The 27,133-nt window shown below is 53.6% G+C and overlaps 1 protein-coding gene across 1 annotated transcript in view; it reads right to left on the bottom strand.

Moving 5' to 3' along the window:
- DCDC2C (doublecortin domain containing 2C) overlaps positions 1-27,133 on the bottom strand; it is an 81,432-nt gene that overhangs the window by 12,666 nt on the left and 41,633 nt on the right. The window contains exons 8-10 of the mRNA XM_014589769.1: positions 22,130-22,198; positions 17,101-17,142; positions 1,597-1,660 (exon numbers count right to left, since the gene is read on the bottom strand). Coding sequence (XP_014445255.1) covers positions 1,597-1,660; positions 17,101-17,142; positions 22,130-22,198 — 175 coding nt within the window. The remainder of the gene's footprint in view (positions 1-1,596; positions 1,661-17,100; positions 17,143-22,129; positions 22,199-27,133) is intronic.

Below are 27,133 nucleotides of genomic sequence, written 5' to 3' on the forward strand. Positions count from 1 at the left end.
GGAATCCCTCACACCCACCGCGGTGCCCAGCTATCCCTCTCTGGTCACCAGGCAGCAATTGGGAGCCCAGGGGCGCGTCTGCTCCTGCGTGGTACAAGCTCCCCCTTCGCGCTCTAGCATCTGGGGGTCCACTTTACAAACCTCTTTTCCTGGAAACAAACAGAAACCTCCTGGTGATCTGCTGACCATGTAACCCACCGGCGACGCACTCTCAGTGGCCGGGAAGGGGAAGCCGCTGCACACACGCCCCAGCCTCCCACAGCGGCTGACAGGCTGTGACTCAGGGACTGTCGACATTGGAAGAATTTTGAAACGGAGACTCAAAGTGGCACAAGGCATGGGGGTCCCCGAAGCCAGGCCCTGTCACCTGCCTTTAACCCCGGTCCACAGAAAACGGACAGGACGGAGGGTCACCTCCCACACGGAGCTCTCATGCCACCCACGACACCTCCCTCACCCAGCTCGCTGGCCCACACTGCTTCCGACATAAAGCCGCCCCTGCCCCAGCCATGGCCCTCCTGGCACGGCTTCTCGGGGCCCAACACGACTCGAGCGCCGTCCCCCACCACAGATGACCTTGGGGCCACTCTTGTTAAGGTCCTGTCCCCTCACGGCTCCTGTCAGGGCTCAGCTGTCTAATCCTGACCACATGTTAGTGCTACGAGAAGTCGCCTAGTGTGACCAAGGGTGCCAGTCCCCACAGGATGGGGTGGTTTGCCCACCCATGAGTGTGTAGGGTCCCCTTCAACCTCCCCTCTGGCAAAGACGCTCCCACATCCTTCTTCGAGAGGCCCAACATGCAGGCCCTCCTGCGGAGGGACACCGAGTACAGACCCGGAAGGCCAAGAGAGGGGACCAGCCACAGAGATACCACGCGCAGGGGCACGGGAGTCCCCGCTGCCACTGACCTCCCAGGACACCGTGATCACAGAGGCTTTAAGAGAAGGCCACGAATGCATTATTTTGAGGACCAAATCATATCCACGAACACAAAAGCTGTGGTCCAAGGTCTCAGCCACAGGGGAGACCTCGGGACGAGCCGCTGGATTTTCCCCCAGTGCACACAGACCTCGAGCCTCGGCCCACACAGGAAGTGACAGGAAGCAGCCGGGGCACCCCGGCAGGGCCCTCCTGTCTCTGTGCCCCGGTTTCCTCGGCTGTAAGATGCTCACTTACATAATAGGGAGCTGACAGCTGACACTCCAGAAGGTCCTCCTTCTAAGCACCTCCCCAGACATGCTGGTTAACCTGCCAAGTGCTTCCCTGCTCTTCACGGCTCCTGGGCTACCCCAGCAAGCCAACACGTGGGAACTCTTTGGAAACCACTTTAAAGCTACCAAGGTGGAGAATTACGACTATAAGTGAACAGTTACAGCAAGATTTAAGAAAGGCGTTTCTGATTTGGAGTGTTGTAACAGGGATGCAGGGGGCGGGGCAGAGATAGCAGGCAGGGAGTGAAATCTGCTCCCATGGGGTGATCTCTGCATGGTTGATGTTTCACCAGACAAACTTTAACCTGCTGTCCGTAACAGTCGTCCGCGGCTCGTCATCACAGAATGTACACATTTCTAAGGTTCTGACATCTACGTGACGTACCTTTTTTCTTTGTGTTGTGTCTTAAGGGAAACTTTTTCTTAAAACACATTCGTGAATAGTCTTCCTGAAACAGAAACCACCAGCGTTAGCAGCGGGAACGTTCTCTCCACTGTAAACAGGGTGCTCGGTGGCGTGCTCAGCGACCACTGCACCCCTGAGACAAACGATGGTGACAGGGGTTAGTCCAGGACGGAGGCCGAAGCGCTCGACCAGGACCTGCCGAAACACCAAGCCGGAGTGTACGGCGCCCACCTCCCCCGGCATGTCCAGGTCAGCCTCGCTCTTGCCGGTCCCCAGAGGTGGACCAGTTGGGCAGCCACGCTGGAGACCAGGACCTGCAGCCCCACCACGCCGATTCCACGGTTACTCCACGCTTTCCATCACTGCCCTGTCCGCTCAGACATTCCCGTGGAAGAACGACCAGAACACAGTTACCACGGGTGCTCAAAACAGCACGAACACTACGGAGGTGGGCGGCGGTGCAGACAGCTCCCTCACTCCCGCACCCGTGCCCTCCACCCCGGGCAGGCCCCTCCACCCACAGCCCGCTGCCCACATCCCAGCCTTTCTGCATGGCGGCCCCTGGACACCCAGAGACACAAGGGGAGGCTCGAGGGGAGCCAGCGTGGGGGCCGAGGCCCAGGGTCCGACTGGACAGCCAGGGCAGCTTCCTCCCTGAATACTAACCTTCCCTTGTCGTCGAGGGACACGGGCCGAGAGGTTGCAAACTCCAGGGTGTGTAAACTACGCTCGGTGCTGACAGAAACCAGCGAGCTTCTGAAGGGAAACCCCAAGGTGACCGAGCCCAGGGCTAGACTGCTCAGGGGTCTGGCTTTGGCAGCCCAGTTACGCACACAGCCCCAGCCGTGTAGAGCAGCTGCGGGGACATGGAGCCTGCGGGTATGGCTCAGCCAGGAATCAGCTCAAAGCAAGAGAGAAACAAACCCCGGGGCTCAAACCCCCAGGAAGGCCCTCGGCCCTCAGACCCTCACACAGTCCCGGCAGCCAGGTCCATTTCCCTCCTGCCACAGAGCAGGAGCCAGGGGGCAGAGCCCCGAGGGGAGCCCCTGGGACCACGCCCAGGGCAGCAGCCCACAGGGACTCTCAAGGCCCACAGGGGCAGGACAGGCCCACAGTTACAAGGGCAAACAGGCCAGGCTGCGAAGGGCCGAGAGCCACAGACCTCCAGCGCCTCAGGAAACAGCAGGCAGTGGCCAGAGGCGCTGGTGCAAAATAACACGTTTTTCAAAAATGAAGAGATCGTGAAAAATAAAAACTAAGAAATCATGACTTAACCACTCGCAAGACAGTTTAAAAATGAGTGCTAAGTGAGAAACTTCGGTATCGCATCTTACCAAACCATTCTTAGGGACCGCCGGTCTGGCACGCGGCGTCGGGAAAGCACGTGGGAAACGACTGGCCAGGTTCTTTTTTTTTTTTTTTTTGGATCGCCAGACAGAGACAGAGAAAGACAGAGAGACAGAAAGCGAGAAATCACTCCCCAGGGGGGATGGTCACACCACAATCCCTTCTCCTCCATTCTCCTCTCGGGATCTTGGGCATGCACATGTGCCCAGCGTGAGTTTTAAGCCACCAGGTCCGGGACGCGAACCGCGGTCAACTACGTGGGAGTCCAGCGACATAGCCATTACGCTAACTGCTGGTTCTCTAATTTATTTTTTCTTTTCTTTATTATTATTTTTTTTAACAACTAGCCAGTCCTTAGGGCCTCCTCACGGTTGCACACCAGGAACCTCTGTGCAAAACGTAGTCACTGCCTCTGAAATGCCTCACGATGCTTTCTGACACCCCACAGAAGCCCAGCGGGAATATGGGCCATGATGGCACACTACTGGTCCATCGGCGTTTTCCCGGGGTCACAACGCGGACTCAGGTCCCCATGACACCAACGGGCAGCTCCCTGCCTTTGCTCCACTTGCCACTGAAGAAAGAGATTCTGCAGAACCGCCCACCTGCCCCCCCCACCCCCGGCTTAAGATCGGAGAGGATCAAACAGAGCCGGCAGCCGTTGCCCCACCCACTGGAGAGCTGCTCCCGTACTTTCTCCACCGCATCCTAGCTGGCAACCCGGAATCCGGCTAGGCTGCTCACAGTTACAAAGGACCCCTAGCCATGGCTTCTAGACCCGTCCCGCCATTGCTGGGCTAGCCCACCTGCAGCTTCAGTCCTCGCTGGTCCAAAGTGCCGTCTGGAGAGTGTGCAGAGGGTGAGGTGGGCAACCCGTCACCAGCCCTGAACACCACCTCTGGGGCTCGGGGTTGGCGACGTCTCACTGGGGCAAGGCCACTCGGTGGTCCCCTGTGTTCAGTTATCCGTGTACTCAGAAAGAGAAACACTGGACTTGAACTCTCCATGTGACACTGTCCACACCCATACCTGCCCTCATTCGTATTTCTGAGCTGTGAACAGCAGTCTGTCGAGTGGAGCTGGACGGGGAAGGTCACTGAGAAGGGAGGCGTTCCTTAGTCTACACTCCACATATCTCCAAGAGGCCAGATGAGGGTAAGAGGTGACATTAATCCCTGCTGGAGGGCCAGCCCCAGGGCTGCTCACTAGGAGGCTGGAACCCGGTGGTTGACCATGCAGTTCCGTCCTGGACCTCCAGCTTGAGAAACACTTCGAGCGTGTGTGCGTGCTTGCCCAAAACCCCAGAGGAGAGATGGCAGAGAAGGGACTGCTTCGTGACCACACCGCATGGGGGTGACTCTCCCTCTGTCTCTCTCTGGCAGGTATAAGCACTCTAGGAAATAAATATTTTTTTTTAAAGTCCTTGCTGTAAAGACCTCTTTAGTTGTCTCACAGACCAGGGAGAAGTACCTTGGAATTATGTTAAGACCATTTTCTAAAATGTCTATCAGAGCAAAAATTAACTCTCTTTTTAAAAAAAATTATTATTTTAATTGTATTTATTATTATTTTTTAATTTGACAGGGGCGGGGGGAGTGAGAAAGCAAGCTGCCAGGTCCAGGGCTCAAACCGTAGTCAGTCATGTGCAAGTCCTAGCGCCTTAACCATCACACCATCTGCCAGTTCTGCAACAATTACGTCTTACTTATACCGTGTTTGCACTCAAAAGAATACCCTTCTCTTTTCTATAAGAAATGAGATTTTTAAGTCAAAATTTTAATGGCAATGTTGAAGCCATTTACTGATAAATAATAATTCTAGTAAATAATGATAATAATGTAGTAATTGTGACCTTGGAAACTCAAGTGCAAACATGGCAAGAAAATGTTTCTAAAATGCATCGCAAAGAACTGCTGAGTCTGTCCTTCCTAAGTTTATCATCCCTACCGCGGAGGCTTGAAGAATCAAGTCAGGAAAGCAAAAGCCAGAAGCACAGTAGGAGCAAGACCCGAAGAGGAGCAAGCCTTCTCAACATAGTAGTCACGGAGGCAGACAGAAAACAGCTCCTTCCTGAAAACGGGAGGGCATTTCAGCTGCAGAGACTGAGACTACAGAGATCCTGATCCCCGTGAACGTCTTCCCGGAGACACCAGCCTTCACCCGATCACCAGTTCTCTTCTGAGCGCCAACGACCTGCCCAGGGCTCTGCCATCGACAGCCTGAGCTCCCGGGGAAGTGCAAGGTGTGGTGTTTGCCACGAAGGATTTACCGTCACAACGAGGGGCCGATTAATAACTAGGCAATGGAGACCCCGAGGGGGCACAGAACCGCAGTCCGACTGCGCCGATACCAAGTTCTCCAGCATTTCGGAAACCACCGAAGGCTGGAGTGTCAGGGTGGGTTCAGAGGAGGTCGGACGCGGCTTCGACAGGGACACCCATAATGCACAAGGGTGGAAGACGCGCCTACGTCAGCGTCGGCATCGGCCAGCACAGAGAGGGCCAGGGAGGATGTGACGAGGCGCTGGAGCCAAGAGCCCACCGACTGCCTGGAAACAGGGCAGACAGAGCAGAGGGAGTACAGACAAGCCCCGCCCCTCCCCGGCCGGCGCCACAGACAGACAAGGGCCAGCGTGTCTGGGGTCGAGGGGAAGGGGCACAGGAAACCGTGAGGCACAGGCGCCGTAAGGACTCGGAAAACAGTCGTCAGAGGTCCGGACGGACATTCAGAAACATGACGGGGACACGAGCAGTCAAGAAACAGATGGCTTCAGTCCCTGGGGTAAACCCACCCACAGAAGGAGCCGGGGTCTGGGCAGCCAAGAGCGAGGACAGAGGGAGCCCAGGCAGAGACAGCACAGGCGGGGGGCAAGGCAGAGGGTGCTGTGCCCAACACAAAGTCCCAGGAGAGCATGTAGAGGAGGTGAGGCACGATCGCTGAGTCAGCAGTCTGAGTCAGTGGTCACGAGAGGCCATGCAGGGCCATCCGAGGAGACCGCAGGGCTCACCGGTTCCTGAGAACAGGCAGGGGGCGCGGGACCGCGGGTCACTGAGGACCGGCCGGATTCCAACAGGAGAAGCAGGGCAGTGCCTTCCCAGGGGACCTCTCGCAAAACCAGCGCCAACCACATTTCAGGTAGTGAGTGGCTACGGGCGAGGTGACGCAGGGAGCCACGTGTGTCCGGAGGACCAGAACAGCTTCCCAAGGGGATGGCACCCCGGCTTCCTAGAGAAAACAAAGCCTCGGGGGAGAGGGACGATGGACAATACAGACACGACAGAGAGCAGGGACGGGCACGTGACCCTCGAGGGCCAAGGGATGAATGACCACACTTCAGAGGAAGAAGGAGGCTCAGGAAGGGCGCGGGGCCTGAGTGTTTGAAACCTCACCCCCAAGGTCTCCATACGGACAGGCGCAGCCTTAGGAGGTAACTAGATCGTAGGGCTGGCAGCCCACGTGTGGGATTAATGCTCTATAAGAGGACCCTCGCCCCTTCTGCCCCTTGACCACACAGGGAGAGGCGCCATCCATCAGCCAGGAGACGCCTCTCCAGACACCAAGTCCGCCCGCGCCCGGACACAGGACGTCAGCCTTCAGGACGAGATGCACATGGCTGCTGTTTCCAAGCCACCTCGCCCACGGTATTCTGCCCAGCCCATGGCTCAGAGCAAAGGGGGACTCCTTCCGCTCTGGCCCGTGGCCTGGTGGTTAAGGGAGCCAGATCCACATAGCTAATGGGGGTTCAAAGCCCAGCCCCAGAGGCTTGAAAAACATGCTGGGCATATGTATGTACATACCTACAATCCTGACAGCTAGAGAGATGTATAATGATTAAACATAAATAAGAAATCATAAATTTTTTATAAATTGGAAAAAAAGAAAGGCTCATTCGTCAAGTTTTGGTGTAGTACCAAAAAATAACCATAAATGAAAGAAAGAAGAGCAACCGTAAGACCCTGCAATCCCAGAGACAGAAGGAATAACAGGCAGGCCCAAAACAAGCCACCAGCTCGAGCTCATCAGCAGGGACCCTGCCCAGCCTGCTGTGGGGGAAGGGGCTCTCCAGCCTACACACTGTGCAAAGTGGTCTGCCACCTTATATTGACCTGTCAGCTCAACCGTCCACATTAGGGGCAGCTAAGTTTGGGTATACAAGAACCAAACACCCGTAGGAGACTCTGGAGGGATTTTTTATTTTTTCCCATAACTCCCTTGGCAGTAAAAGAAGAAAATCTTCCCTCTGAATACCTGCACCCTAAATTCCTAGTGTGGATTCCACATTGCCACACACACAAGAGGAGGAACATTGGCACGGAGCTTATGCATATCGTAAAGAAGTACAGGAGCACACAGCTACAGAAACATACGCCAAAGAAGTAGGAAGGGCTGAGTCTACCATCAGATGACTAAAAATCAAAGCAGAGCTGCAAAAATGAAGAGAGCATCAGAAAACGCCTTCCTCTGAAAGGATCACCACTGCTCACCGACAACGGGTGAAGCACAAGAGGTTGCAGAATGTCAGAAAATAATTCATAATATTCATAGTAATAAAACTCAATGTGATGCTAAATAAGTAAAGTTAAAGAAAATAACTTAAAAAATGGGACCAACAGGTGGCGTGATGGTTAGGGGCACTGGACTCCCACATGGCCAGCCTGGTGGCTTGCTCTCTCACTTCCTCTTTCTCTCTCCCTCTGTCCCTCTCTGGTCAAATTAAAATAAATAAATAAAGTTAAATAAAATAACTTTTAAAAAATGGGGCTGACAGGTGGCGTAGTGGTTAGGGGCACTGGACTCCCACATGGCCAGCCTGGTGGCTTGCTCTCTCACTTCCTCTTTCTCTCTCCCTCTGTCCCTCTCTGGTCAAATTAAAATAAATAAATAAAGTTAAATAAAAATAACTTTTAAAAAACTCAATGAGATGCAATAGAAAACCAACAACCAATTCCAGGAGAAGAGATAATCCTTCCATGACTTGAAAGAGGACCTCCATAAAGAGATAGACATACTGGGAACCAGCAGTTGGCATAATGGCTGTGTCGCTGGACTCCCACGTAGTCGACCGCGGTTCACGTCCTGGACCCAGTGGCTTAAAACTCACGCCGGGCACATGTGTGTGCGTGCCCAAGATCCCGAGAGGAGAATGGAGGAGAAGGGATTGTGGCGTGGCCATCCCCTCTGGGGGGTGACTTCTCGCTTTCTGTCTCTCTGTCTCTGTCTGTCTGGCGAGCGCATGCACCCTATAGCGAAAACCTCTCAAAAAAACAAAAACAACAACAAAAAAAAACAAGCAGGGAGCTAAGGCCTCGACATGGGGGGCCACTCTACAACCTCGGGGATGGACTCTCCAAGCGACCAGAACAGCAAACCCCCGGCCCGTGTGTTGGCACTGCTGCCGTTTCTGTGTGAGTCTCAGCGCCCCGTTCCTTCTGGCCCGGGCACTCTCTCGCGGAAGAGCTGCCAGGTCCACAGGAGGGGAAAAGGCGCCCGAACAACCTCATTCGTCAGCTCGAAGTGCCCGTGGGCCTTCAGGCCTCTTTCCTTTTTGCATTTTTTATTTTCTTTCCTCTAGACTACTTATGGGAGAAGAGACTTATTTCTTCAAAATCTGGCTGTTAATTCAGAGCGGCTCAGTAATAAATCCACCTGGAAGAACCGTCACGGAGTGGCGTAGGCGGCCAGTAGAGTTCTCACTAGCCCTTCCCAGAAATGCAAGTGGGCCTATCACTGCCCGTGCCCAGACTGCATCTACAGCGCTGCCTGTGTAATGTAGCCCGTCATAAAACTGAAATCCTGTCTGGTCCCTTCGATGTGCATTATACATTGGCCATATACGTTCTTCAATTAAAATAATGCGTGTGTTTTAAAAGTTGCAGAGAGTGGGCCAGCAGCTGGCGTGGAGACAAAGTGCTGGATACCACATGTCCAACTCTGCTGTTCGAGCCCCAGACTCAGCAGCTTGAAAATCACACCAGGTATGTGTGCATGCGTACTCAAAATCCCGAGAGAAGAGGAGAGGAGAAGGGATTGTGGCACGGCTATTCCTCACTAGAGGACTTCTCACTCTCTCTGTCTCTCTCTCTCTGTCTCTCTCTCTCTGTCTCTCTCTCTCTGGAAAGGCATGGGCCTGATAACACTAAAAATAAATAAATAAACTAAAAAGTTAATACAATAAAAGATACAGACAGCATCTCTGTAACTCAAGGGGAACACGTGTCAGTACGGATGGTACTGTTCCTTCCCCTTGTTGCAAGGGTTTGTCTGTTCTGGGTCACGTCTCAGTAGAAACCCATCCACCCGCAGCCAAGCGTGCACCGTGAGACACAGAGGAATGGGGCAGGCTCCTCCAGACCCCAGGGCTAGACTCCCAGCTCAGAAGGACCGTCTGGCTGCACCAAGAAAGGTCTATTCCTGTTTCTCTGTGCCCTGGCCCTGGCTGCCCCGTAGGCACTAGAGTTTGGGCTTGAAGGTGGACAACATCCGTTATCTAATCTGTTCTCGCCGCACGGGAGATACCTGTGCTGACTTTTAACTCGGTGTTTGCGCACAGCAAACCCCCATCGCTGTTCTTCACCTACGTCCTGCCAGGCCTGAAGGAAGACACTTGTGCATCTGCTTAAAATCACTGCTGGCAACGGGCAGCACTGCGGACAACTGCTCGGGAAGTGGGCAGGTAAACGAAGGGCCTACGACGACTGCTGACGGAAGACGCCTCCTGGGCGCACGGCTGAATCTTACCTCCTTTCCTGTCCCCGTTGTCAAGGTCAAGAAATAAATCAGGAACACGCTTGAGAAACAAAGAGCCTGTGGCCTGGATTCTGCACCCTGCCCAGAGGCAGTGACGGAGAGAGGAGGACATTCTGCTGGAAGGGAAGGCGGGCAGCCATCGCCTGGCCTTGGGATGGCGCCCAGGCCGCTGTACAAATCCAGGGCTGGGAGGGGCGCGAGGATCAGGCCCCACGGGTGCTGGGAAGCGAACGCAGGTCCACTGGGGAAAGAGGAAGAGAATTTGCATCCTGAGCTCAGCAACCGCAGAGCACAGAACTTGCAGGATGGACGGTGTGGTGAGTACAGGCCCGTGGGCTGGTTTTCCCACTGTTACTTCCCAGCCTGGACCAGAGCCATGGCTGCTCTTCCTTCCGTTCCCTCGCTGTGATTCCTAGGACTGTCATGAATGCAACACCGCACCCACATGGAGAAACAGGCTCATTCGTCCACGTCTGATCTAGTAGAAAACAGCCCGACGCCTCCTGTCTCACTAGGAAGAGCCCTGTGAAGACACACACCGTGTGTTTGGGAGAGACACAGCATCTTCTCCCCAGGAAAAGACCTTGGGTGTCACCTGAATCAGGTGAACCAGACCGCCGGAAGGGACCTCAGTGTTACTGCTGTAGAGCCGTGATCGCTAAACGTTTCTTCATAACGACGCACGTAATCACGCTTGGCATGACCGACGACTTACACTTAGCTTCTGGGAATCCGGACTCGATCGATATTGACCTTGCCTCTTAGAGAAGCCATAAAATACTTGGCTATGGGACAGCCAAGATGATAAAGAGGAAAAACAGAAAGATACTGCTCAGGCGGTGGGATTTCAAAGTCAGGGGAAGAATCAATGCCATTTTCATTTTGTCACAGAAATCCTGAGCCAGAGACAAAGCTAGATCAAAAAACCCTGGTTTATCGGCATTTCTGGCAGCATGAATTAAATGAAAGCCGTCTGCTGACCGGCTCACACAGTGCCTGACCGCTGACAGTGAATCACGCAGGGGTTTGCCGGAGCGTGGCAGGGAGCGCTGCGTAGGTGGGACCTGGGAGGAGCGCCCACTGCTGAGCCTGGCCGTTCTTTAAACACAGGAAGTCATTTAGATGTTATTTACGTTCATCTGCATCAACCACTACTTGGCCTTCTATAAAAAGGTTTCACTGATTTACCACTTGATTTTATATCGAGCAGCAGATTACTCACTTCTGTAAACCTGGTCTCGTCCCAGGTTTCTGGCGAATACTGGCAGGAGACCCTGTCTCAGGGTCAGTGAGGCACTCCGACCAAGCGCTCCTCCAAGGCAAGTTCCGCCTCCTCCAACCCTCCCTCGGTCTGAGATTTCATTCTCGGTGAGTGAGCTCCACGCCAGTTTGGCTGGAGTCATCGTGCCAAGAAAAGTTAAAACAAACTAGGACGTGCCTAATTCACCGAGCCCACAGCATGGACCAGACAGACCCACTCAGGGTTTGGAACTACCGTATCGAAAGGACCTGTCACACTCTATTTCTTCTTTATTTTCCTGGCATTATGACTCCAGCCAAAGTCAAATTCTCTTTTGAAATTTCTCGGTCACCAACAACATGAAATCTAAAGACTAAAAGCTACAACAGGACCAAGATTCTTTTTATTATGCCCAGTCCTGACCTTAGGTTTGGGACATTGCGAATTTTTCCCGACAGTGGTTCTCCTTGGCAGAGAGGAGCAGATACACGTATAAAAGCACAGAGAGACAGTGCGTGAGGAGGCCGGGGTCTGGGGAGAGGTGAGAGGGAGGGAATCGAGGGGGGAAAGAAAGAAGCTAAACATTTAAGGGACACAGAAATGGAAAATTACCTGTCGGTGATAACATGCATGGGAATGTCTTTGACTGAACCGATATGCCGTGTATCCATGATGGGAAAATTCATTTGATATGCTGGAGTGATACACAGTGATTGCATGTAAAATAAACGTAATTATATATATGTATATACATATACCCTGAAAAGGACATGATTAAAATACCATGCCTTTGAGGCCAGTAGGTGGCATGGTGGTTGAGGGCTCTGGACTCCCCCATGGCTGACTGCAGTTTGAGTCCCAGACCTGGCAGCTTGCTTTCTCACTGTCTCTCTCTCTCTCTCTCTCTCTCTCTCTCTCTCTCTCTCTCTCTCTCTCTCTCTCTCTCTCTCTCTCTCTCTCTCTCTCTCTCTCTCTCTCTCTCTCTCTCTCTCTCTCTCTCTCTCTCTCTCTCTCTCTCTCTCTGTGTGTGTGTGTGTGTATGTGTCTGGTCAAATTAAAGTAAATGAATAGCTAAAGTTAAATAAAATAATATTTAAAAATATGCCATGCCTAACTGCTGAAAGAAGAGAGCACAGGAAAGGCCAGGATGGGCTGTTTCCTGGGAGGGAGGCCACACAACACTGAGACACACACCAGAAAAGCCAGCGTCGCACTGGCCCTGCCCTATGGCACTTCTCTACGAGAAGCTGGGACCAGACCCGGTGCAGAGAAAGACTGGGAGTCGAGGCCGGAGGAGGACTCATGGCCTGCCAGGTAGAACCACACACACCTGCACAGGTAAGACCCACACACCTGCCTTTTCTCGCCTGGGCACCGTTTGTTCTGCCTCAAATAACCCAACACTAGTAACAGAATGTTTTTGGTCAAGAAGACCAAATGATAAACTTGTCAAAACACATTACTACTCACCATGGAAAAGACCCTCGCCACTGAGAGGGTCTCCTCCACTGATTCTAGCTCACAGCAGATCTGCAGACTGAGCACAAAAGGACTTGGACACTGTCCTGCCAGGTCGGGTGGCGCGCCGAGTCTCAGTCCGCACTGGAGTCCTAAGTCCTCAGTTTGTAGGCACCCAGGTTTCATTTGAACAAGTGACACTAATTACCTGCATAGTATAAATGTATGTATGTATGTGTACACACACATATATGGGTGTATATATGCACGTGAGTGTATGTATTTAAAGTTTACAGGTATTCCAGGGGATACATTTAGTTCTATTCATGTGTGGCATATATATGTAAGTATGTATGTATTTAAAGTTTACAGATATTCTAGGGAATACATTTAATAACACACCTGAGTTCCATCCATGTGGCTTGGTCATTTTTCACTCTGGCATTCTGGCTTCTCCAATGGGCCAAAGTCTACCTGCTTCCAAGGCAAATGGAATCTGCTGTTTCCATGGCAGGAGGACATCCAATTCGGGAGCTCCCGGGTCCCGGGCTGCCTCCAGCGTGCTGAGGGCCGCACGTGGCCTACTGAGTCGGCGTTGGCGTCCCCGAGGGGCAGCCACTGCACAGGCTGCAAACGTGCGTGCTCAGCATCGCATGGGAGGTACTTTTTAGCTTTCCTAGTAAGACATTTATTATTAATCAAAACTACACTTGATTTTTGAAGCCTTTTAAAGTTTTGTGCAATGATCGGCTCATCTTCTCACACTTTGCGCCTGGAACTTGTCACTCTGGCCATCTGTCTTGCACGTGCATCAGACAGCGCTGTGTTCGCGGTACCCGACGATGCGGAGGGGAGCACGTGCACACCCGTGCTCAGAGCGTGTCGTTAGCGCACGTCCCGGAGCTACGTCCGTCAGGGACAGGACGACAGGTGAGTGACATCTAGAGCTCAGGCTCGTCACCTTAGTTTAAATGGTTAAACTGTTAGTGAGTAAACCATCCCATCCATTTGGTTGTCTGGAAAACCATGACGTATTTTTCTGTGTTTTCCATGCAAAAATGCGTCATGACTTTCCCAACAGCCCACCATTTCACTGTAATTTTTTTTTCTGCTTAAGTCGCTCTTAGTTTTTCATATAATCAAAAATTAGACTTGGGACCAGCACATGGCATACGTCTCTGGACTCCCATGTAGTTGACCATGGTTCAAGTCCCAGACCCAGTGGCTTAAACCCCACACCAGGCATGTGTGTGTGCCCAAGATCCTGAGAGGAGAATGGAGGAGAAGGGATTGCTGCATGGCCATCCCCCCGGGGGTGGTTTTTTGCTTTCTGTCTCTCTCTGTGTCCCTCCGATGAGCTCACACTCCCTATAGCAAAACACTCTCAAAAAACTCAAAAAAAAAAAAAAAAAAAAAAACTTAGACTTAATGAGAAATCAAGCTAATATTTTTCCAGTAAAAAATATAAGTCTACCCTTTTTTGGAGAGGTTTTTGCTACAGGGCGCGTGCGCTCACCAGACAGACAAAGAGAGACGAGAGACAGAGAGACAGAAAGCAAGAAATCACCCCCCAGGGGGGATGGCCACGCCACAATCCCTTCTCCTCCATTCTCCTCTCGGGATCTTGGGCACGCATGCACACGTGCCCAGCGTGAGTTTAAGCCACCGGGTCTGGGACGCGAACCGCGATCAACTACGTGGAAGTCCAGAGACATAGCCGTTACGCTAACTGCTGGCCCCAAGTCTGCCTTTTTTAAATCCTGCTTTGACATAAAATAATCAGAACAGATGATGCTCAAGAAGCAAACTGGCAACGCGGCTCTGGGAGAATTCCGCACCAACACGATTCACACGTTATTTCGTCCTTGGTGCTGCTGTTTTTAACCTGAATGGCAGTTTTACTTGAAAAGAAAAGTTTAGGGGGGAACCAGCAGTTAGCATAATGGCTATGTCGCTGGACTCCCACATAGTCGACCGCGGTCCGCATCCTGGACCCGGCGGCTGAGAACTCAGGCCGGGCGCGTGTGCATGCATGCCCAAGATCCCGAGAGGAGAATGGAGGAGAAGGGATTGCGGCGTGACCATCCCCCCTGGGGGTGATTTCTCGCTTTCTGTCTCTCTGTCTCTCTCTGTCTTTCTGGTGAGCGCACGCGCCCTATAGCAAAAACCTCTCCAAAAAAAAGGAAGAAAAAAAAAAGAAAGAAAGAAAAGTTTAGGGATCAGCAGATGGTGTAACGTTTACATTGCTGAACTCCATGTAGCCGACCATGGTTCGAGCCCTACAACCGGCAGCTTAAACCTCACATCAGGCATGTGTGCATGTGTGCCCAAGATTCTAAGAAGAGAAGGGATTGCAGCATGGCCATCTCCCCTGGGGGGTGATTTCTCACATTTTGTCTATCTGTCTCTCTGACAAGCATATACACCTTATAGCAAAATATCTTTAAAAAAAAAAAAAAGAAAAGTTTATATCAATTTCAAACAAATAAATCAACATTCTGAAGCACCTTTAAAAATATTTAAATGGTGAAAATATCTTCGGCACTGATGCGTAGTATTTTTTAGATTCTTCTATCTACCTCCAAAGGCATGATCCTTTTAATGCGTACACAAAAAACGGAAAACATCTTAGAGAAAACACACGAAAGTGAAAACAGATATGAGCACACCAGTCGTATATTTACTTTCTCTTTTTCTCTCAGGTGTATTTGCTAATAATTCTATAATAAACATAAACGGTTTATAAGTCAACAAAGTACTTTAAACTTGAAAATGAAAGTGCAATGCCATAGGAGAAACTCTAATTTAAAAATAGAGTTGAGGATGATGTGCATTAGGTATTGTGTGTGTGATGCTAAAAAACACCATAGAAATACGTTCTAATCTTAATAAAGTGCTAATAAGCCTGTTAGAATCCTGATTCGACAGCAGGATAATAGCAATAGCTGCAATTTCGCCCCCACCACCAAAGAAGGCACTTTCTGAATATTTACCATTCTTGCACTAACTCCGCAAGACGGAAGGCTCCCGGTTTACAGAGGAGACAGGCTCAGAGCAACGGCGTTGTATTCCAGACTCGGATCGCATGGCCCCGTGCCCCCTCATTCCTTGCGTGGCGTTTGGTAAAATAGTCTGATGAAAAGAGTGACGCATGTGCAGACGAGGGGGCACTCTCCAGGCGCTCGACATGAAAGCCAGGTTTTACTTATGCTCAGCACTCCCGAAGAGCCCAGGGCAGCTTCTCCAGCAGAGCACATAGCATAGTTGCTGAGAGCTTCAGAGCACTGAATGCCAGACACAAAACTGATCACGCCGATTTCGACGAGGGAGTTCCGGGTGGGAGTGCGTGTTTAATATCAAGCTGAGGAATGTGGGCCATCATTACCGAATTTAAGCACAAAGACCATCGAAACACAGATACGTTCTACTTTACGGAAACTTGGCCATCTATCGTCTCAATGACTCCTAGCGGGTGAGCAAATGTACACACAGGTAACACAATCGTGGGTGGAATTAATCCAGCGCAGAGAGGTTAAGGGACTTGAGAAAGGGCACCTTGCTGTGAGCGAGGAGCCCTTCTGCAAAGCCTGCACATCCGCCCACTCGGATCCACACACACGGAGCTGTGGCTGGGTGTGCCCTCTGCCAGGACGTGGCCAGGACTCTGGCAAATCGGGTATCTCTAATAATAAAAATAAAACACCATGCCTACTTGGTACATATTCTAACCCCGGTGGTTGATTTCGATATAAACAATCTAACGAACTTCAGACAGGAGGAAGGGGAGGCTCTGAGACTTTAAGACATGTTCCCGACGACACACAGCTGGTGACAGAGCACTGGCCCGACGGTCAAGCGGATGTCAGACCCCCCTGTCTGCCACAGGCTGCTTTTGACCAGGCAACCTTCTGGGACAGTGTCGACGGCCCACGTTCTTCACGGCGTGACAAGGGATTGGAGGGAAATGGGGACCAAACAGATGACAGTGCACTGCACAGCCAAGGTCTCCCCACCGCGGGGTCCACAGGGAGGGGCACTCGGAGCTGGGACACCTGGCTGCCAGGTGAGATGCTGCCACACTGACGCTTCCTGGGCCCAGTGGCGGAGTCTGAGGTGTGGCCCTGCACAAGGGCCCCCAGCTGTGCTGGCCACGGCCCCGGAGCCATGCCCCGCTCACCTCCCACCGCACCTGCCTGCATTTCAGCTGCCTTCCCAGCGGCCCCTCTGCCTACATGGAAATGGCATATTTCCCCTCGGAGTTTGCGCCTCGCTCCAGGGAGCAGGGTGTGGTGGTGTGTGACAGAGCATGAAAGTACGTTTCCAACAAGCACCTGACAAGACGGGGGGGTCCCCTGACCCCGTGTGAGCTCTGGCTTCAGAACAGCAAACACAAGGGACCAGCAGTTAGCATAACGGCTATGTCGCTGGACTCCCATTTAGTCGACTGTGGTTCAAGTCCTGGAACTGGTGGCTTAAACTCACGCCGGGCGCATGTGCGTGCGTGCCCAAGATCCCAAGAGGAGAATGGAGGAGAAGGGATTGCGGCATGGCCATCTTCCCTGGGGGATGATTTCTCACTTTCTATCTCTCTGTCTCTCTCTGTTTGTCTGGCAAGCGCATGCACCCTATAGCAAAAACCTCTCCAAAAACAAAGAATAGCAAACACAAAATTAGAGATAGTTGGTACAAACCTTCCTCTCGGGGTCGTCATAAAGCCTTCCCTCTTCTTTTACCTACGAGAGAAAAAGAAAGAGGGCAATTGGCTCTCTGCTATTATGTGGGCAGACAGCCCCGTCTCTACTCCCTTCACAGCAAGGTCACCTCCCTTCCCGGCAGGAATGGCACTGACTGACTCTGTGACATCCAGGCCAAGCACACGCCCGTCCTGGCCACCGCGGCACCGCCTCGTCCCTCCGACCCCTGCATTCCGTGGGTACTCGCCCTCCCTGTCCTCCATCCTCTGTGCTCACACGCAGCTCATCAAACATTTCCAGACCAAAGCAGCATATCCTGTCCCCTGCTGCTCCCCCGTCTTCCCACTAGGGATAGCAAGTCTGGAGGCCCCCTCCTCCCCTCCTCCGGTGCCGCATGCACCTGAAGGGCTTCCGTTCAGCACTAGAATCACACCGCCCTGCCGGGGAATGCACACCGCTAACACTGCAGTCATCGGACAGTCTTAGCTGTTGAGACGATGATTTAAAAAGCTGTGCGCATGTTTACTTTGAATAGAAAGAGCTAGACTCCCTTTTAGAAGGCAATGCCGATGTATACATTGACCTTAGTGAGACACATCACTGCTTTCCTGCATCTATATTCACACAGAAATAGGAGAGGACATCAAACAGTTTGCAGAAAATAGAATTAAAATACAAGTTTACTTTGGAAAAAAAAAAAATCCATGCATCGCTTCTTCATAATACACATTTTCCATGAGCTACTGAAGACTTTTCATACAGTGCGTGACTATCTGCAGAGAAGGGGACTGTTACTAAGGGTTTCTCTTCAAGATTGTTGCCATAGGGCACACGTGCTTGCCAGAGACAGACAGAGACAGAGAGAGAGAAAGGGAAAGTGAGCAATCACGGCAGCCCCCCTCCTCTGTCCTCCTCGTGGGATCTTGGGCACACATGCACACGTGCCTAGCGTGGCTTTTAAGCAGCCAGGTCTGAGACTCAACCAGCGTCAGCCACGTGGGATTCAGCGCCTTAACCTCCATGCCACCTGCTGGCCCAATTCAATACATCTTTAATCTGGATGTATTCATCACTGGATGTAGTGAATTTGATCTGGAGAGAAGGAAACCTCATTGTTTATTATTTACGTTGTTTAAATTATAATGTGGATGTATTTTCTCATGTCTTTGGAGGTTTATATTCTTCTCTCTGAATTTCCTTTTTACTTCATTTGCCTTTCTTCCTATTGGGCTTTGAATTAAATCATTTATGTGGCTTTTAGAAACTAAGATGTGAGGGCCAAGTGAGGGCGAGTGCACCTCGTCTGCACTGTCCCCCATGGGCTCATCACATGATGCAGTTAAGGTGCAGTGTCCATTTTTAAGAGGAAAACTGCTGCCGGAGTGTGAGCACGGTCAGAGGCAGGCCGGAACATCAAGCGCGGCCCAGCTGGCTCTGCCGGGCTTTGCTGGCTCCCAGTGCGCCGTGGGCATAGCCAGGGCGAGACAGACACGCTCTGGGAACCCCAGGGAGGGCCGAGAGGACCCACGCATCCCACAGGCCCTGGCCGTTCCCTCCTCTGGGACTATTTTAAGTGCCAGACATGACGCGGCGTCCAGGCTGGGAGGCAGGGACAGGAGCGAGTACTGGGCGGGACAGCCCTCTGTCTAGGTAGAGCTGCTGGGCAGTCCCGTGGGCGTGCTAGACACTGGATTCCCATCCAGAGCGCGGGTTTGTTTATCTGTATTTCCCACAAACAATGCAGAAAAGACCGCAGAAACCCTGTGCCCAAACATGAGAAACATAACAAATATTTGGGCTTATTGATTCATCTATGTTTTGATTACCACGCGCGTTACCACCAATGGATAGTCGTCCATTGTCGTGTCTATTAAAGGCCTTGCCCCCTGAGTCCCTATATTTCTAAATCGCGTCCGTAACAACATGCTCTCTTAAAACTTCGCAAGCTGGCTACCTTTTCACCCCAAGACTACACACTTCACTTTAGGCAACTTAGTCACAGGGAACTCGAAGCAAATCCACAGACATTTATGAAACACCTGCCACAAGTCAGACACTGAGGGGCGCGAAAATGAGCTCTGGGCCCATAGTCACAGGCCACTGTGGGGAGGCCACGCCAACGATCCAGGCCTAAACATGCTAATACAGCCAATATCAAACACACGCCAAGTGACCAGTGTGTCAAAGAACATGAGAATGAATTGCCAAGTGAGGCCCGTTTATAGGGGGCAGACAGGAGTCACTGGGCTGCCCGGCCACGGCAGCTCCTCGGAGGACACCTTCAGTGTTCCTGGCCACTATAGCACACATAAGGTGCCCTGGGACTCGGGGGATTTAGGGAGGACTACCTTCACCTCCACGGGGAGTTCCAGGCCAAGGACAGACCACCGCCGACCTGTGCGGGTCAGCCACGGAGGGTGTGGGCCCTGAAGATCTAGGTGGTTTTAGAATCCCACACGCTGTGAAAACACACCCGGCACTGCCGAAGGGGCCGCCTGTGAGGGACGGATCGTGAAGCCCACAGTCGACACCCATGTGTCCCAGGGGATGTGAAGCCAGCGCATTTCCCGGGGAGAACACACAGGCTTTGGCTCAAGCCCGGCTCTGCCACTCTCTGTGAGGTGCATGAGTCCCTGACGCTCCTCATCCCCCCTTTCTCAGGGATGCTTGCTTTCAGCAGTGGCCTGAGGAGCTGCAGGACGTGTGCGAGCGGGACCGCGTGTGCGAGCAGGACGGCGTGTGCGAGCGGGGACCACGTGTGTGAGCGGGACGGCGTGTGCGAGCAGGGACCACGTGTGCGAGCGGGACGGCGTGTGCGAGCAGGACGGTGTGTGCGAGCGGGGAGGGACCGCGTGTGCGAGCAGGACGGCGTGTGCGAGCGGGGACCACGTGTGTGAGCGGGACGGCGTGTGCGAGCAGGACGGCGTGTGTGAGCGGGGACCACGCGTGTGAGCGGGTGCACGGCTCTGACCAGACAGCACTGGCTCCGCTTGCCCCAGCCCCACTTCATCACTGACGCTGTGGCAGGCCCCTGTCACCCTCCTTCCTCCGAAGCTTTGACATAGGTCAGACACCTGGGTTCGGGCTATGCCAGGAAGGCCACGGGCTCTCAGAAGGGCAGTGGCACAGAAGCTCCGCTCAGGGTGTACGACGCCTGCACTCTGTGGCAGAAATGGGGGGACCTGAAGGCGTCATTGGAGGGAGGGACGTGGGCTCCAGAGCCGGTGGGGGACAGGTGGGCCGAGGGCACGGTTCATGTGGACTGCCTCCGAGCCAGAACCATTTCAGAAGCACACTTTCACAGGCATGCTCTCGCTGGCTGCTTTAAGAATTGGTTTTATTCAGGACCAGCAGTTAGCATAATGGCTATGTCGCTGGACTTCCACATAGTCGACCGCGGTTCGCGTCTCGGACCCAGCAGGCGCATGTGCTAGTGTGCCCAAGATCCCGAGAGGAGAATGGAGAAGGGATCATGGTGTGGCCAATCCCCCAGGGGGGTGATTTCTTGACTTCTGTCTCTCTGTCTCTGTCTGTCTGTCTGGAGAGCAAACGCGCCCTATAGCAAAAACCTCTCCAAAAAAAAATACTAATTGTTTTTTTCTTATTATTTAATTTAATTTATCTGTTTGTTTGTTTATTTATTTGTTTTTAATCTGACCAAAGAGGGACAGAGTGAGAGAGAAAGAAAGTGAGAAAGCAAACTGACAGGTCCGAGAGTTGAACCACAGTCAGCCATATGGGAGTCCCACATCCCCAACTACCATGCCACCTGCTGGCCCCTCACTGCTTTAGATCAAAAGCTCCTGGCATGTTCCTTAAAACTAAACAATGGAGGGACCGGCAGATGGCGCAGTGGTAATATTCCTGGACTCACACATGGCCAACCGCAGTAGGAGTCCTGGACCTGGTAGCTTCTAAATCGCACTGGGCGTGTGTGTGTGTGTGCATGTGTGTGCGTGTGTGTGTGTGTGTGTGTGTGTGCATGCGTGCCCCCTGGCACATGCCCAAGATTACAGAAGGACAATGGAGAAGAAGGGATTATGGCATAGCCATCCCCCTGGGGGTGATTTCTCATGTCCCCTCTCACTCTCTGTCTCTGTCTCTGTCTCTCTCTGGCAAGCACATGAGTCTTCAGGCAAAATCCTCTTAAAAAAAAAAAAGAAAAGAAAAGAAAAGAAAAAGAAAGAAAAGTGAATAATGGGGCCAGCAGGTGGTATGACAGTTAAGGCGCTGGCCTCCCACATGGTTAACCGAGGTTCAAGTCCTAGAACTGGTGACGTGAAACATGTGACCAGGCACACGTGGCAAGCATGCCCAAAACCCCAAAAGGAGAATGGAGGAGAAGGAAGTGCAGCATGGCCATCCCTCCTGGGAGGTGAGAAATCACTTTTCCTCTCCCTGCCTCAGTCCAGGAGCGCATGCGCTCTATAGCAAAAAATAAAAAAAAAGCCTGCAGAAACCCTTAGCGGAGCACCTCCTCCCCAGCCATGCCCCTTTCCAAGTCGGGCAGAGGGCAGCACTGAGTGCCCAGGTGCTCACAAGCCACGGGTATGAGGCCACAGAGCTCAGCACAAGCTGCAAAGTAAGTGGCCACTGTGGGCTGTCCCCAGCTCACCTCTGCCCCCCGAGGACACAGGGACAGTCCAGGTATCTTAGACCTGGCACACGGTCACTGCCTGAGACTGACACTTAAAACAAGACCCTTCCTTGGAAAGAAAAAGCCAGAGACAGAATTCGGAAAACAAACCGTGACGTCCGTCTCTTCCCCACGGGAGCCGCGTGAGTCAGTGCTGTCTCAGGACGGGCGTGGTGCTGCGGGTGGTGCCAGACAGGAGGCCGCCAGAGCCCCCGGCGGGGACAGAGCGCCAGCTCCCACACCACATGACCACACGGTGTCCCGGGACACCGCCCACCACCGCGGGCTGCCCACCACAGACACCGCCTACACGGTGCCACCAAACCCGGGCTCCATCCCGTGTGCCCAGGCCTCGTCCACACCGCTCGGGACAAGATAGAATCAGCTCACCTCGGTGCCCCCCAGACTGGAGGTGTCGTCACATATCTCCTCGTTCTCGCCAACCATCTCGGCCGGGGCCTAGGGAGGAAACACACCATGATTTAAATTATCCACCGGCGACCAATGTCAGACTCCTTTAGAAAAGCAAAAGCACATGAAGTCACGCAGCTCTCGAGAGGGCGCTAGGACAGGCTCGCATGCAGCTTTCCCGGACACGGAACTGCGTCTGCTCCATGTTGTCACCGTGGGCTCCACCCGTGCACTGCCGGCCTGCTGGGCACAATTGCTCCAGAGAGACTATAAATCTCGCCCCTAAAGGGCAGCGACGTGGTCCCTCTAGACGCCTCTGGTCAGCAGGTACAGATCCCTGTAACCGGGGGTGACCCTCCGTCCCCCACAGCCTGAGGCCTCTCCACGGGCAGCAGGGTGCTCGCTCTCCCCAGCTACCCCTCCCGGATCCCGAGGCTCACGGCAGAAGGCACCAAGAATCTGTGGCTCCATGGCCAGAGAAAGACTCCCAGGGGCCACTCTTGTTATACCCTGCCCCGGGGAGGCCGATGGGGCTGCGGTGACACAGGCCGAGGGCACGCACTGCACGTCCCCTGTGGGCCCCAGAGGCGCCTGCCTCCTAACATCGAGGGCAAGGGGGCGGTAAGCAGGTCACCTGCCAGGACCTGCCACCCGTCATCAGGAAGGCGGGCGCACACCCACCCCCGAGGTAGGCTGGGAATGCACTCTGGCCGTGGGAAGGGCAGAGGCTGAAGGCCCAGCAGCTCTACCGCCGGCCTGGAATGATGTGCCAGCTGGAGTCGGGCTGGAGACAGGTGGCGTGTGCCCACACGGCCCAGCCCCGGTGCCCACACGGCCAGCCATGCACCTCTGCTACTCCAACTCCTGACACACTGAGGCCGAGGCTGTGTGGGCACCGCCTTCCAAAGCTCGTACAGGAAAGTACTCATAACGAATAAAATTGTAAGGCATGTTCGAATCGCAAAAAAACAAGCTTTTCAAAAACACAGATCATTGCAATATCATCAGCACATTAATTCACTCGACAAAGAAGAGGACACAGCCACTCCGACCCTCCGAGGGGCCGCGCTGGCCCTAGCAGGTACACACGTGGCCCGGGGAAGCTGAGAGTGACGGGAAGACAACAACCGCTCCAGTCACACCCAATGCCCAACACGACCACGCGACACTGAGGGAGGAGTGGGAGCACAGAGCTCGACCGCGTGGACAAGCAGTCGAGCCTTCCTCGAGAACGGGGCTGCCACCAACTGCAGGAATCGGAAGCAGGCCAGGCCCCGGAGCGCCTGAGCGTCAGCGACAGGACAGTCTCCACCAGAGCAGGGACGGGGCTGAACTCCAGCTGGGAGCTTATGCCAGGAGGAGTCCGTGACCGCGAGGAAGACAGGGGTGCGGAGAGACCACACTCAGCTAGGAGGGAGGAGACGGAGTGAGGCCACTGGACAGGGAGGGTGGAGAGCGGCCGTCTCGGGAAAACCCTGCTTCATTTCTCCAGTCTCACTGGGTGGCTGGGGCGCACCAGCTCAGCCAGCAGGAGAGCCACGGTGGGCCGTGGGCCGTGGGGACGGGGACCGCGGCTCTCTGCTAACTCCGGTGTCACGGAACAGCTGACAGGAGGACCAGCTCCGTAGGCAGGGGTGTGCTGGCGCCCAGAGAGACCTGGGCTTTTTTCGGCGTGTTGGTGGTGAGAACGAGGGCTCAGAGAGGCCGGGAAGGCCAGGAAGGGGAGTGTCTTGCCAAAGGAAGAGAACGCGTCAGGGAAGGAAAGGGTCGGAGGCAAGGACCGGGGACGGTCCAGATCTCGTGCGTAGGGGCCACTGTGGGCTGGAGCCAGAATGGATGGGTGAGACGGAGGAGATGGGAAAGTGAGGAGTCCCTCTCCCCAGCGTGGCCCCCCATGGGGAGGGAAATGAAAGCGAGGAGGGTCGAATCTGGTCTGTAGCAAGGGCGCTTTCAGCCGTTAGCAGCCAGGAGGGCTCGGCGGGAGGAGGGGGTGAACACTCCAAAGGGGAGAGAGCCACGTGGCCAGCCACTGCCAGCCAGCACGGGCTGCGCGTCTGACTGTGCCCGCGAGATGCCCGTGGACACGGCCCCTGCCACCCAGGGTGCCAGGGCCATGGATCCGGTTTGCGTGTGTTCTGTGCTGTCCACACCGCGAGATCACTGCAGGGCACTTCTCAGCATGGCCCCACCTTCGGCCACGCAGGACTGTGCCCCAGGCAGAGGCCTCTGAGAAGCTCCGAGGGCCGAGGGGCTGGCCTGGAGGAGCGGGACCCACAGGCGGGAGCCGCGGAGATGCTGCGGATGAAATACTCACGTGCAGACGCTGCAACTACCTACCTCACAGCACCCTCACCCCTCCTCTGCTTTCCAAAATCAATCGATAAACAAGGAGAATCTCCACTTTTTCCAGCTACAGTCCACGCAATCCAGGGACCCTGATCCCTTAAAGCCCAGAAGTCGGCGCTGAGGATGGAGCCAGCAGCTCCCCTTCCTCTCCCTGGTGACAAGGACCAAGCACAGGTACACGTAGGTCTCTGCAGGGCCGTGGGAGGCCAGGACACGGGCTGCCTGGTCCTGCACCGTCCCCACGTGCCACACACCACCCAGAACGGAGGCAGCCGGGCGAGATCCTGAGCTGGGAGCCCAGGCCTGGGGTCAGGGTGCTGAGGAAAGCGGGCACCGCCACGGGAAGGCCAGGGGTCAGTTACACCACCGAGCTCTAACACAGCCAATCCCAGAAGCTCCCATCATGCAGACGCCTCTAGGTCATCCTCCCTGCGACATGAGGCATGCTCCTGTCCTCTCCCTGCCAACAGAGCCGACAGCCGCTAGCTGCTAACCCTGCAGTGACCTCTGCGGGTGCGGTCGCGTCGCGGCACACCTAAAAGCACCGGAGCTCTGAGGCTCGGTGTGTGTTTTCTAACTGACGATCTCCAGCCGTGTGGATTTCCACGGCCTTCTCCTAAGGGTCCAGGTTATTTCAGTCTCATCTTGGTGACCTGCTCAGTGCTCCCTTTGGAACGAGGCGGGTCAACCTCTGGGCAGTGAGGCTCAGGGTGCATTGATCTGGCTGCTCCTGGGAGGTCCAGGCAAAGACACTCCTTTCACACTGACTCTTAGGGACTCCCTGAAAACACCTGAATTTTAGGAGAGACAGAAATGGACCCAGGCCTTTGTGACCTCAGTGCATCTGCCCTCGGCGTGGGGAGGGACAGAGTAGCCCTGCTCTGCTAAAATAAAGTTGATTATGTGCAGAGTAAATGCTACGCTATTTCCCAGAAACGGAATCCACATTGCGGACTACACAGAGCCTGCAACTGTACACACCTACCTACCTTTTTAAGTATCAACAAAATAAAACAGAACCGTATGCCTGACAGAAGACACTGACGCTGTAAAAACTGTAGTCCTTAAATCAGGTACAACTTTGTCGTCAACGTTCTAGTACCTGGGTGCCATCTTTGCGTGGGTTATGAGTGCTGAGCCCTAGAGTACAGTAACTCAGTGAGCTTCAACACAAACGCCATCGCTGCCAGGGCGCTGAGCTGCCGAGGACTGAGCGTGACGGCCCGCAGCCCTCCTGGGAGTCAGTCAGTCAGCTGACCGAAACGCCACAGGGGCCTACGGTGGAAACCACAGAGAAACAAAGCTTGAAAAGTACGAGTGCTTAAAATAAAGGCTCAAAAATGAAGCAATATAGCCTAGGAGGGGGAAAAGATGACCCTGGACATGGGCATGTGCCAGCAGGTGCAGTGGAGGTTAAGGCACTGGATCCCACACAGGCAACTCCACAGTTCAAGTCCCGGACTCAGCGGCTTGGAAAACACCGAGTGCACACGCGTGCCCAAATGCTGAGAGAAGAATGGAGGACAAGGCACTGTGGTGTGACATCTCCCAGGGGTGCCCTCTCTCTCTCTGTCTCCCTCTCCCTGTGTCCCTGGCAAGCACACGTACTCTATAGCAAAGCTTTTTCAAAAATGGGTGCTACTCCCATGGGGTGCTCTCTCACTTTCCTGCTCTCTCTCTCTCTCTCTTTCTCTCTCTCTCTCCGTCTCACTCCAGTGGCCATACTTTTTAAAAACAGGCAATAATCCATGCTGGCAGGTGACATGGTGGTTAAGGTGCTGGACTCCCACATGGTTGACCACAGTTCAAGTCCAGAACCTGGTAGCTCTCTCTCTCATTAAGTTGAAGAATAATAGTAAATAAAATTAATTAAATAATTCTTAATAATAAATAGATATCCAGTACTCCATGTCACGAGAGATGCCCCAGGCCAAACCAGCCAGATGTCTGCTCTCAGCCAGCCACATCACACCCAGCCATGTCACACCCACCTAGTTCAGAACAAACAGGCCTCAGGGACTCTGCAGCATCGCACTGGTGACCCAGGAGACAGAGGTTGCTCACGTCGAGGCACAGTTCCTCCAATGTGGGGCCTCAGTCTCAAGAGTCCCTACCGGGACCAGCAGTTAGCGTAATGTCTATGTCGCTGGACTCCCACGTAGTCGACCACGGTTCGAGTCCTGGACCTGGTGGCTTGAAACTCACGCCGGGCACGTGTGCGTGCGTGCCCAAGATCCCGAGAGGAGAATAGAGGAGAAGGGATTGTGGCGTGGCCATCCCCCCTGGGGGATGATTTCTCGCTTTCTGTCTCTCTCTCTTTCTGTCTGTCTGGCGAGCGCATGCACCCTATAGCAAAAAAACTCTCAAAAAAAAAAAAATTAAAATAAGAGTCCCTGCCAAAGACGGATGCTCTGGCAGACCGTGGTTTGAATCCTAGCCCCGGTAGCCTGAAAATCATACTACACACACACACACACACACACACACACACGCACACACACACAGAGAAGAGGAGATTGTGACATGACCACGCCCCATTGAGGGTGCTTTCTCCCTCTCGCTGGCTCTCTCTGGTGAGTGCAGGCCCCCTCTGACAATTAGAAAACAAAAGCAAGAAGGAATGAGGTTTAGAAATGA

Source organism: Tupaia chinensis, unplaced genomic scaffold (genome assembly GCF_000334495.1).
Source record: "Tupaia chinensis unplaced genomic scaffold, TupChi_1.0 Scaffold000377_5, whole genome shotgun sequence".
Classification (NCBI taxonomy): Eukaryota; Metazoa; Chordata; class Mammalia; order Scandentia; family Tupaiidae; genus Tupaia; species Tupaia belangeri.